The sequence below is a fragment of the Erythrolamprus reginae genome, unplaced genomic scaffold, assembly GCF_031021105.1.
Source record: "Erythrolamprus reginae isolate rEryReg1 unplaced genomic scaffold, rEryReg1.hap1 H_2, whole genome shotgun sequence".
NCBI lineage: Eukaryota > Metazoa > Chordata > Lepidosauria > Squamata > Dipsadidae > Erythrolamprus > Erythrolamprus reginae.
Genome location: NW_027248473.1, coordinates 746,590 through 758,674, shown reverse-complemented (window position 1 = coordinate 758,674; position 12,085 = coordinate 746,590). Strand labels below are relative to the sequence as shown.

Below are 12,085 nucleotides of genomic sequence, written 5' to 3'. Positions count from 1 at the left end.
CTGAGATCTCCACATCAACGTTAAGGATAATTTATGGCCTAGGTAGCAGCCTATGTACCCTCCTACCCCAGCTGACATAAGATGGGGGACAGTGCCCTCTATAGGTAAATGGGCACATAGGAATTAAAGTCAAGAGGCCTTCTTTCTCCATTAGCAGCTTTCTTGCGTAGAGTGTCTTGCATATATAAATCTCTAGTACAAAGCGGGGAGGGAGGGGAACGCAAACTCTACCTTTCTGCAGTCAAACACCTTATGCAAAAGCTATTTCAGCCCCCCTTAGGAGGTGGTGTTAGGTATGTGCTGGTGATGGAGAGAAGAGAGAGTTTAAATGAGGACTGCAACCAAGACCCTAAAAACAGACATTGACAGGTAGTCCTTGACTTATGGCCATTCATACAGTGACCATCTGAAGTTACGATGGTATTGAAAAAAAGTGACTTATGACAATCCTTGGTCTTGTCATCGCTGCGGTCATGTAATCACAATTTTGGTTTCTTGCCAACCAGCGTGTATTTGTGATTGTTGCAGTACCCCAGGATCATGCAATTGCCATAGGTGATCTTCCCAGCTGATTTGCAATAAGCAAAGTCAATGGGGGGAAGCTGGATTTGCTCAACAGCTCAATGATTCAGGTAATAACAGCAGCAAAAAGGTAATAAAATCAGGTGTGGCTTGTTTAATGACTGCATCCATTCAGTGGCAGGTTTCAGCTCCAATTGTGGTCTTAAGTCGAGGACTATCTGTGCCATTTCAAAAGCTTAAGGGGGTGCAAAATGCGTTCATCCCTCACAGCTGACAAGGTGATGTTGGCCAGGCTGAAAAGGTTTACTTTGGCTACAATGCCTTAGTTTTTCAAGTAATCTCTGTGAAAAAGGAGCTCTAGCCTATTTCTTGTAAGATACAACCAAATGAAGCTGGTTGTTTCACCACATGATGCTGTTACTTGATCACACTCCAAAGGTGTCGATTGAAACTATAAAGACTGAATTAATCTAGTGTTGTAAATTCAAACCAAAGCGATAATCTGTGCTAGTTTGTTCACAAAGTATTTCTATTTAACAATAATGCCATCTAACAAGCCACTGTCATAGAAATGTCAACCAAATTGTCATCCAAAGTCTCAGGGTCTCAAAAGATGAAAAAATCATTTTCTTAATTTTTCTTAATACCTCAGGCTTGGCTTTCTATTTTAAGAAAAGAAACCAAGAACTTAGTTCAGAGGTCTTCAAACTTGGCAATTTTTAAGACTTGTGGACTTTAACTTCCAGAATTCTGGGAGTTGAAACCCACAAATCTTAAACTGGCCAAGTTTGGGGACCCCTGGCCTAGTTTCTCAAATTAAGGGGATACAGAATTTAGCCAGATCACTTCAGCCTGCTAAGCAAGAACAATGAAGGGTTTATAACTCTATACTGGCTGCTAAGCTGAAATCACAGAAATGTTTCTAATTGGACAGGCCATCTCTCCTTCCTTCCAGAGCCTCACAGGGACAACCAAACACACCAACTAAAGTAGTATAATAATTAGCCAAGTCAAATAAACTAAAACAAATAGCTGACATTTGTCTTCCCCCCTACGCTACCTTCCATTTGAGACTTTGGCAGGAAGCTATGCGTGTATGTTGAGGCAAGCCTGTGCAAAGTGCAGATGGGGTTTACACTTCGTATACATAGGATATCTGTGCACAGTTGAAGGAACTATACTTATCAAATATATATGCTCTAGATGAAATTCTGCACAAGCTCACTAAATGAATAAGCAGTCCCACTCCTTTCAGGTAGGGTCTAGAACAGTGGTTCTCAACCTTTCTAACTCCACGACTCATCATGTCATGGTGACCCCCAACCATAAGTCTAGTGCCAATTCTCCCAACAGAGCTTTAAGCTGATTGGCAGGAAGGTAACAGAGGGACACTCCCACTCTAAATACCTGATTGGTCGGATTTTAAGAATATGTTCCAAGGCGCCAGAATAGAAGTTTTAAGTTCCTAACACCATGGGAAATTTGTCTTTTCCCGTGGTCTTAGGCGACCCCTGTGATACAGTCCCGACTCCCAGGTTGAGAACCACTGGTCTAGAAGCTGTTCCTTTCAGTTCAACTACATGTATTATATGTACACATCTTAATATGTTCAAGCTCTTTCATCCAAGGTAATACCATTTGTGACTATTTTCCCAGGACTATAAAGCTGATCTTACATCTTGAAGTTCAGTATGTGTGGGAAATTTATAAACGAGGGTACCAAAATACTATTTTATAGAGGTTGTACTATTTGGTATAAGGCAATGAGGAATTATTATCCTGCCCCCTCCTCCCTGATGAACCATGCTTTGTAGATTTCAAACACAAGATGTTCCAATTACACCTTTTCAAGGCAGAATTAGTTGGGCTATATATAAAATATTTACAGAATTACAAATGCTGAACAGACTGTTCACTTGATTGATATGTGAAAGTGTGTCCTTGCTGGCAATTTACAGAGTATTATTAAGGCCTCTAGAAAAATGAGTGTAGAGAACTGACCTCAAGATGGGGGTAGCACTGAGGCTTGAATGGTACTTCAGCTGCCCTGACAAGATGGGGGGGATGAAGTGAGGCCAAATGACAAATGTGTTTGAGACAGAAACAAACAACAATGGGGAAAACGAGGTAAGGTTAACAGCAAGAAGGAAAATGTCTGCAAACATACAGAAACATATATACCTACATTTAAGATATACCTCAACTTTGCCACAAATGCTTGTCGACAGTTCAAAACAGTTTGAACCCAGAGAATAGGCAGGGCTCAGTACTTCTAGCTTTTAGCTGGGCACAACGAGAATATAATATTCTTTAGTATGGGAGAGAATCAACCTGTCTACAAATAGGGAACTCAAAACCAGCATGATAGAAGCAGAGACACACTGGCAAGTGTGTATGCGACAGGGACCTTCTTTTCATAGAGAAGCAAATTTGAACTAGATATGTTTGTACCTCTTAAGAATATTAAAATACATACAGAATTTGTTAGCCTAAAACACAAGATTGGACATCCATACATCTGAGGTCATTTACACTGCAGATTCACAAGTCCCTCATTTTCATGATTACAAATAAAAACATACACATTTAGACACGAGGCAATGCTGATAGTGTGTTAGGGACACATCTGGGGTCACCATAAACCAGAGTGTATCTTTCACATATACCAGGAAGATGTTTATGTAGGAACACCAACAACAGTCAGAATAACATACCCATTGAGATAAAGAATACATGTAACCAGCTCTCGCCTCTGCGGGGTCTCCTGGCAACATCACAATGCCTAAACTATTTCACCGCTTCTACCTTTGATCAATCCACAAGAGGTGCAGAACAACCTGCCTTTGGGTGGCATTCATTTTTACTTGTGCTGTCCAAGTTTTGTTTTTAAAAAAACCCATTAAGGCCCTGGGCTGCCAAAGAGGATGCGGCATCTATAGTGTGTATAGTACAGGAAGCAAAGCAAACTCAAACCCTTTCCAAAAAGAAGAGGGAAAAGGTATTAGTTCTAATTGAAGATGGGATTTCGAATAAGGTAATGATAGGAGGATTATTTGAGATCTGGTGGGGGTTTTTTAGGATTCTGGGTTAAGGGGTAAGTTGCAGATTAGTTACCTATGCAAACCTTTTCAGCCTGGCAAGGATTGTTATAAGCGGCAAGAGTTTCTGCAGCCCTTTGCAGGCAGCAGAAGTATATAGGTAGTCCTTGTTTAGCAACTGCCCCAATTATGACAGCGATGAAAAAAAACCCCTATGCAACTAATCCTCCCATTTATATCCTTACAGATTCTGTAAAGCAAAGGAAGCTGACATAAGATCGCAAGCACAACCGGTTTCACTTAACAACCACATCATTTAACAAACAAATTGCCAGGGATAAATGAGGATTACCTGTAGTTCATCCCAAAAGAAATAGCATTAACCTCCAGATAATTTATTTTTCTCTTTTAAAGAACTACGTGGCAGATTTTTGGATAAGTACTTGAAAGGCTGGCTGCTGAGGGAGAGCAGTAAGTCAAGAACTAGCACTAGAGAATAATGTGTTTCTTTCAATGTGAGCCTGTATAGCCGGGACTCCTTGATCTATGGGGAGAGAAGGCTGGGAAAGAAAAAAACAAAGAGACTGACCTGAGGCAAGGGAACAGTTTTAGCAGACTGGGGAAGAAGATCTTAAAAACCGTTATTCTAGGTCAAAATCAGCTTTTTTTTTTTTTTTAATGTATAGCTTATTCTTATTCTAGCCGAAAATAAGAAGAAATGTGAGTACTTCTAAACATCGTAAATAGTTTTTGCAGAATTCTCAGCTTCAGGAATCTTTGTTTTTTTTTTCTCTCTCTCTTCTAGCAAACAGCCCCTCACTTGGATGCCATGGGAATTTAGACAATTGGAATACAACGGTAAAAGGCTGAAGATAATTAATTAAAATGTTATCTGAATTTATTTGGGTTCTTGTCTACAATACTTTGGCTTCAACTCAATTTTAATGGAATTCATGGAAGCTGAACTTTAGAATCAACTCAGATGTTTGAGCCAATTAATAATTTCATTCTGGTTTTCTTTGGAGAACATTTAGCAAGGTGGCTAGGTTTGATTGCAGAAAAAAGCAACAACTTTTGAAAAATTCCTCAGGAAAAGGCATTCTTCATGCTTATTTGTGCAGGGTTTCTTGGCCTAATTAACTGGGCAAGAGCATCCTGGAATACTCTAGAAATTTTCAAAATGCATGGAAGAAATACAAATACACTGCTTCCAAAGGAAGATCCAGAAAAAATTGGATACTGCTTCCACATTTGTTTTAGGTGCCAGCTTGGGACAAGTATTCCATCTCAAGTGAGGGGAAAAAAAAAAAGTAATTTTATAAAAAGAAGATTTCAAATGGCTGATTTTCCCCCAGCCTGCTCTTAAACTGGTTTTTAGATCTTTTTTCAACTGATGAGTCCAACTTTCTTTTATATTTACATTCATTTCTAACCTAACTGAATTGATATTGTTTCAAACTCCTTTTATAATTGAATTGACCGTTTTTAACGCATGTGTGTAATTTACATCTAAAGACCTCAACTCTCCCTCAAATAACACTCAACTCTTTCAAAGGCTACATTCATCACTGACCCAAGCAGGATTTCACACATTCGGTCATCATAAGAACTACTGGATGTGTCAACTGATTCAGTAAAAACATTGTTTATGTGATCACGTTCAACTCATTCATAACAGAAAATCGTTAGTATGGAAGGTTTATGCTAACAAACATGCTTGAGGCTTAGAAACTACATACCTTGCAAAGCATCTCAATTTCTGAAATGGGTAAGAATGGGTTGGGATAGGAATACTAATTAGCTTTGTGTAGTGCAGATACATTAGTGAAAGCTGTACCTCTCCCTGAATGAAATATGAATAAGGATAAAAAATTAATTAGCCTGTAAGCACCTTTTGACACGTTTCTGTGATATCTGGGATGCATTACAATCTTTTTAGATTGGAATGAATAAATAGAAGGGGAGGGGAAGAATATGAAAAGAGTAGCTTGGATTGAGTTCAACTCTTGATTACGTGGATAATTCTGGATGTATTTTTTTCTTGTCAAACTTTATTCAATATTCCAGTTAGAGAATACACATCTCAGGGATCTGATTTCAAGCCAAGTCCCTGAGATGCACAGAACCTTAAGGAACTTTTTTTGTTTCCTTTCTTTACAACAGTTGTATGCCACTAGCTTAATCATGAGCAGTGGGTGGATGTGATGCTGAAATACTATGGCAGTAATAACAGATTGGTTTTTAAAATGCAATTGGAAAATGGTTAAGTATTTTCTCCTGCCTGAAAACTTGCTACAGCATATTGCTGTTTTAACAAGACTGTTTTAACAACAGTCGAAGGACAATACAGGAGTTACAAGTGGGTGAGTGTCACAAACTGATACCTAATGTTCTATTTTATTTACTCAGTGAGTTTCAATTTCAGCTTTCAGATTTTGTTGTAACTTTTCTGGCCAGAAAACCGGTCCCTACTACTCACATCTGCAGAAATTCCTAAAAGATTTCCACTGGAAGAGCCATGGAAAGAAAGCATTGAAAAAAGCTAAGGAACCTTATGTCCTTATAGGGAAGCATCCATATTTATGGGGCTTGCATAGTGGGGAAAGCAGCAGATTAAGGCTGGGTTCACACAATGTATGTTTTAACCATGATTTAATGAATAAATCAACTGAGTTCATAAAACATGCTAAACCATGAACTATGGCTTAAAAAGGTGGGCAAGTTCTATACAACACGCTAAGCTAAAATCAAGGAAAATCACATTGTGTCTTAACATAACGAATAAAGCCAGCCTAAGAATAATGCAGTAGGCTGAGAGCAATGATTGTATGAAAAAAGTCTATGAAGAAAACGGGAAAGCTGCTTCGGATGGTTATATTAACACTGGGCACTATTTAAAAACTTATTAAATTGTGATGATATTAGCATAGGACAGAACGCTGGGCTCCTGAAGCAAAACAAGAACAGCACAGAGGCGCCTACAGATCACAGCCAATTCCTCCTGTTTTAATCAAATACTGTGTTTTCCTTACTGAATACTCCTTCGAGATAATTGTTTCCATGGCCTAGCATTACCCAATTGCATTAGCACAAGTAGAAATAGCAGTGAAAATCTCCAACCTGGAACTAAGCAAAGGCTGTTCTTGTGAATAAGTGCTATATAAATCTCCATGGATAAGTGCTAAATAAACTTCTGTGTGGAGCATTTCGCTCTTTGCACAAGGAAGCAGAAAATGATGTTTCCATGAAAAATGCAGCCCTACCTTTTGTGGAGGATTCCGAATTGCTAGAAACCCAAACAGTCAAATCACTTCATTTCACTGCTCACCTTCTGCTTGATTCTCAGGTGTCATTGCTGAGATAAACGGCCTGAACCTTGGGGATTGCTGCCCACCCAAAGAGAGAATATTGAACTAAAGAGGACACTGGTCTGCTTCCATTTAAGGCAGAAACTTATGTCCATAAAGTGAGTCTTTGATTCAAGTTCCAAGAGTGTATTTTCAATCAAACCTTTAAGATATAAGATCAGGGTCTGGCAAAAGAATCTCAATGGCCATGTTGAAGCAAATCCAGTGATTTTGGTAGGATTTCCTTCTGGTCAGGGAGTTCAGCCTAATTAATCTCTCTCTCACACAGACACAGGAACAAACACAACACACACACGCTCTCTCATACACACAAGCACACATACCTCATTTTATTGCACAGAGAAGATTAATGTAAGAGGTGAACTGTTTACCAAAGATTTGCAAGCCTGTTTAATGGGACCAATACAGATTTTTGAAGGGATGAGTAATATTAGAAAAGGGCAGAACAGCAAGGGTTGTAGCAAGAAGGGGCAGTGTTAAGTGGGCTGAGTAAACTAGCTATTTTTCAGAAAGTATGATGGAATTAAGTTTGTAATAAGCCATGTGCAAATTGTGTAGGTGTACAGGGAATAGCATGTTATGACATAAGTAAAATAAGAAAACACCAGTCTTTGAAATTAGTCAACCAGGCTATAAAGTTCCTCATCTTTGGATCCTTTTTCAAATTGTTATTGCATGGATATGAGGCTTTGGGGATAGTTTCACGCAAATTTCTCCAGACTCTAAGCTGAACAAAAGAAGTTTTATCCCTCAAAGAAGTCCAAGAATAGCTCATATCTTCAAGGCAAAACTTCTGCATCTTCTCAAGATACATTATTTCAGTGGGACCCAGTTTTATTCCTTGGGGAAATAGCTGGTGGAACAACTACTGGGCATGGCGTTTCCTCTGCATTTTAAACACAAACATCTAACTCCCGCATCAAGAAAAGCTGAATGCTGCTCTAAGAAAAACCGCAAATGTGGGCTAATTTTGCATAATGTGTTCTGTTTCTGCACCAGAGGTATGTATATCACACACCACTGGAAATCCCAGTTAAGGTCTGTTCTGAGGTTTCATTGGGCTTCATAAGCCATCTTCACTACCATACAAGTTAAAAACTTGCTTCTTTCTTAAAGGAAAAAAAAACATGAGACTGTTCAGATCTGTATTCAACATCACATTTGATGACTGGGGAAAAGGCTGGGATTTAAGACCCCAGACTCCCTTTAATTCAAGCCCAGCAATTATTCCTCATTTAACCCCATGTCATTTAAAGATGATAAAAATAAAGCAAAAAATCAATCAAACAAAAAAAGCATGTTTTTTTCTAACCCAAATTTTTGTTTGTGTGATTTTTCTTTTTTGTGAACAGACCCGTACAAAGATTATTCTTCTTAATTAAAAATTATACATACATACATACATACACATATACACACATACATACATATATATGTATGTATGTATATTAGCTTAAATTGGAGCTGAGTTCTCCACACGCCGGCCTCTCAACCTTCAGGTGGTACATCCAACATGCACCCAACTCATCATGTAACATTTCCCGCGGCGTCTTAAATGAGGTAAGAGGTAAAGGGTTGTTTTTTTTCAACGGAAACCATGTCACAGAGAGAAAGAACAAGGGGGTGGGGGATAAAAATATACCCCTCTCCCGAATAACATTATATTACAGTTGCAGAAAAAAGAAATAAAGTCTGGCTATTAAGTTGATGAGAAACAGATCTATCACAGATAAAGCAGTTTAGGAGAGATAGAGAAGTCTGATCTATTAACAGTGTTAAGTGCCAAAATACTTGCATTAAGGTGATCACAGTCTGGCTTGCATTAGAGGTGGAAAAGACAGGAAGAAAGCGGGAAGCTGGTGGTGGCTGTCTTGTTTTTGTTGTTGTTTAGAAACACCTCCTCCAAGGGCGAATCTTTTAGAGTGGGAATTCATAACTGGACGTTCCATGTCAAATATGGCCCTAGGTACCTTCCCCGAGCATCAGCCAAGAGGCAAAAATACAGGATTAAAGGCAGGGCTGGGGTTGTTAGGCATGGTAGATCATCCAAACAATGTTCCCAATAAAGCTCACTGCTAGCCAGAACTTCAGAGGTTCTTTTTTCCAACAACCACATAAGCATAACACTAAATAATGAGGAGGAAGGGGGTGGGAGGAAGCTGAAATCAAATGGAAACAATATCTCATTTGAACAACTTGAAGTGTTCTTCTCTTGCCAGCTCGGCCAATTTTACCAATGTGGGTAGCCTGCCTCCAAGTTCCCTACTGGATATCTACAGTCCATGCAACCTGAGGCTCGAGGCATTGCTCTGCCCATGACAGTTCAAGTTAGGCAGAATGACCCTCCTTTTTGTGCATGGAAGTGCATTTGAATATTATTTCATTGATCTAGCACCCCTCCTAAAGGGAAAATTAGACTTAATCAGGCCAGGATAACCTTCCCAACAGGCCTTCATAAGAGAAACCTTTGCCTTTTCTTCCCGTGTGTGCAGATACAAGTGGGATTTCGAAAGGGCCAGTAATTTAGAAGTGCGGGGGACATGGAATGCTGTAGGAGAAAGAGACGTTATTATGCAGAGCCCACGACCTCTTAATACAGAAAGGCTGTACAATCCCGGAGTGGAAAGGATGTGCCATGTCCCCATGAATTTTGCTGTCTTCTCTATGTTTTCTATATTGCTAAGTGCCATCCCTCCCACCCCGCCAAAATAAGAAAGGATTGAAACCTAACTTTGATTCTCTTGGAGCACTGAAGGATCAGGGTTTCTCCTCGTTTCCTCCCCAGGGAGAGAAGGGCATTGAAGGGAGGGTGCAGTACGGCAGCGAGAATACTAGTGCAGAAAGAAGTGTACCGCCACGTGGCGTGGGAAAGCGTGTGCAAAGAATTAGCAAGGGCCTTTTCAAAGCCCCATGGGAACATTGCATGCAGCCTTTCAGCTGGGAGAGGGCAGCAGGGGATGGGTGGGGATCTGTTAAATCCACCCACCTTGCTGAACATGGAGGTAGATTGGCTGAAGCTTTGGGGAGGGAAGAGGACATGGGGGGGGGGGGAGCAAGGGCGAAGGCTGATGAATATACCTCTCAACACTGGAACACAAAGCAGGCACCTCTTAAAGAGGTAAGCCCTGCAGTGCCATTCAAAGCAATATAAAATAGATCTTTCTTTTTTTCAATAATTCAGTCACCTGTTTCCCCATCAAGGGAGGAGCTGAGAGGAAGGATTTTTATCTCACTCAAAGTGCATTTGTCCTTCACATGTGGACCTTCAGCCTTAATTTGGATTCATTCTTTTCTTTTCTTTTTTGCCGAAAGAGCTGTGACCTTCCTCCTCCCACCTGCCCCTATTTATTTAATAAGATTTCTCTTTTCCTCTATCTCTCTCTCTCTTTCTCTCTCTCTCTCTGTTCCATTTCTTTCTTTTACAAAAAAAAGTGCATTTTCAATTTTAGCCTCCCAGGGAGGATAACTAAATGCTAAAAGTTCTTAAAGAAAAAAAAACAACAACAACCAAACACACTCTGACGTTTCCTGGGACTGTTATGTGCAAAAGAATATATATATATATTTATATGTATATATATTTTATATATATTGGTAATCAAGTCCGTTTAAACGAGAGAAGTTTGATCAGGGCTCAAGAGGTGCCGATTGCTTCCAGTGTTGTGGGTGGGTGGGACGGGACAGAAAACGTTTCTTTAAAGAAGGGGAGAAAGGCAAAGCATTTTGGAGGGAGGGGGGGAGAGAATAATATGGATCTGTTTTTCTCTTTCTTATGTTAAAGTTTAAGACAGACATTTCACCCTGGAAAGATGACTTTGGACAACAGGGGACACAACAAGGGGGCAGATGGGAACTGCATTGTCCACTTATTATTTTTTAAAAAAATATCTGCCTAGACAAAGAATGTGTTGGCTACTGCACATGTCTACCTCATAACCCCAGATTTTGTATAGCTTTGACTTTTTTTCATGGCCCACCCCCCTCCCCTACCAAGGATGCCCGAGCTTCCCCTATCCAGGGGATTCATTGATGCTGACGTGCAATATTTAGAAAAAAAAACAAAAGAAAAAAAATGAAAAGAAAAAAAAATCAAAAACAACAAAACAGAACAAAACAATGAAAATCTGTTGTGTCCAAGGTGATGAGGTGAGGGCCTTGTGACCCAAGTCCACACATCGCCCCAGCCCCAAATTGCCCCATGTCCCCAATTCGCCCGCGCCACCCTGTTTGCCCCCTCCCTCCACCCCTCCTCGCGCCCTAAACTTCCTGATCCTCAAAGACCTCGAGGAAGAGTGGCGGGAAGAGCTCCGTGGGGCATTCCACCTTCATGTGCAGGAAGCGGCTGGCATGGCAAGCCCCAATCATGCGCAGGTCAGTCACCTTCATGAGGAGCTTGGGCCAGAAGTGGGGAATGTTGTGTTTGCGATAATTGATGTAGTGTTCAAACGCCAGCAGATATGTCTCTTGGCATTTTTCAATCTTATCAACGCAAATTAGCCCACTGCGATCTGCAAAACAAATGGAAAAGAGGACACATGTGAAGCTGCATGCGTACATTTGTCCCTCTGCAATCCACCAAGTGGCCTCAATCCCAAATTACCTTTCTGACTCACTCAATCTACCAAACCCTCATTGCTCAGATTAGAATTAACTCGGTGTCCTCCATATGGGCAAAGCACAGCAACTGAAGTTCAGTCCCTTAGTTTTCCTGCTCCCCTACCCCAGGGTTGGGCTCCTTCTACCTTTTCCTACCAGCGTGCATCATGATGTTTTGCATGCATGTGCATGCTCATAGGCGCGATTTTACTTCTGCACATGCTCAGAGAGCCAAAAAATAGCTAAAAATTAGAATCAAAATGGCGGCGTGCACGGATCAGCACAGACGGCACCAAAGCCGCCATACCAAAATTGCGTCATTGGCAGGCCGCTACCAGATCGCCCGCACTGTATCGCGCTAACCTGACCTAAAAGAAAGCATCCACAAATGTGCTTGCAGGAAGAGTCAAAAGTTTTGTGAGACAGGATAAGACTTTTGTCAAAGTCTGTGGAAACTGGCCTGATATGTTCGCTATTCTTGCTCTAGTGTTTTAGATATACAGTGTTCCCTCGATTTTCGCGGGTTCAAACTTTGCGGATAGCCTACACCACGGTTTTTCA

At 40.5% G+C, this 12,085-nt stretch overlaps 1 protein-coding gene across 2 annotated transcripts in view; it reads right to left on the bottom strand.

Moving 5' to 3' along the window:
• Positions 1 to 10,442: 10,442 nt before the first annotated feature.
• LOC139155460 (thyroid hormone receptor alpha-like) overlaps positions 10,443 to 12,085 on the bottom strand; it is a 197,240-nt gene continuing 195,597 nt past the window's right edge. The window contains exon 10 of one of the 2 annotated variants that reach the window (XM_070730598.1): positions 10,443 to 11,436. In XM_070730598.1, the coding sequence (XP_070586699.1) occupies positions 11,186 to 11,436 (251 nt within the window). In that variant the 3' untranslated portion in view covers positions 10,443 to 11,185. The remainder of the gene's footprint in view (positions 11,437 to 12,085) is intronic. The other variant, XM_070730597.1, reaches the window with a different exon arrangement.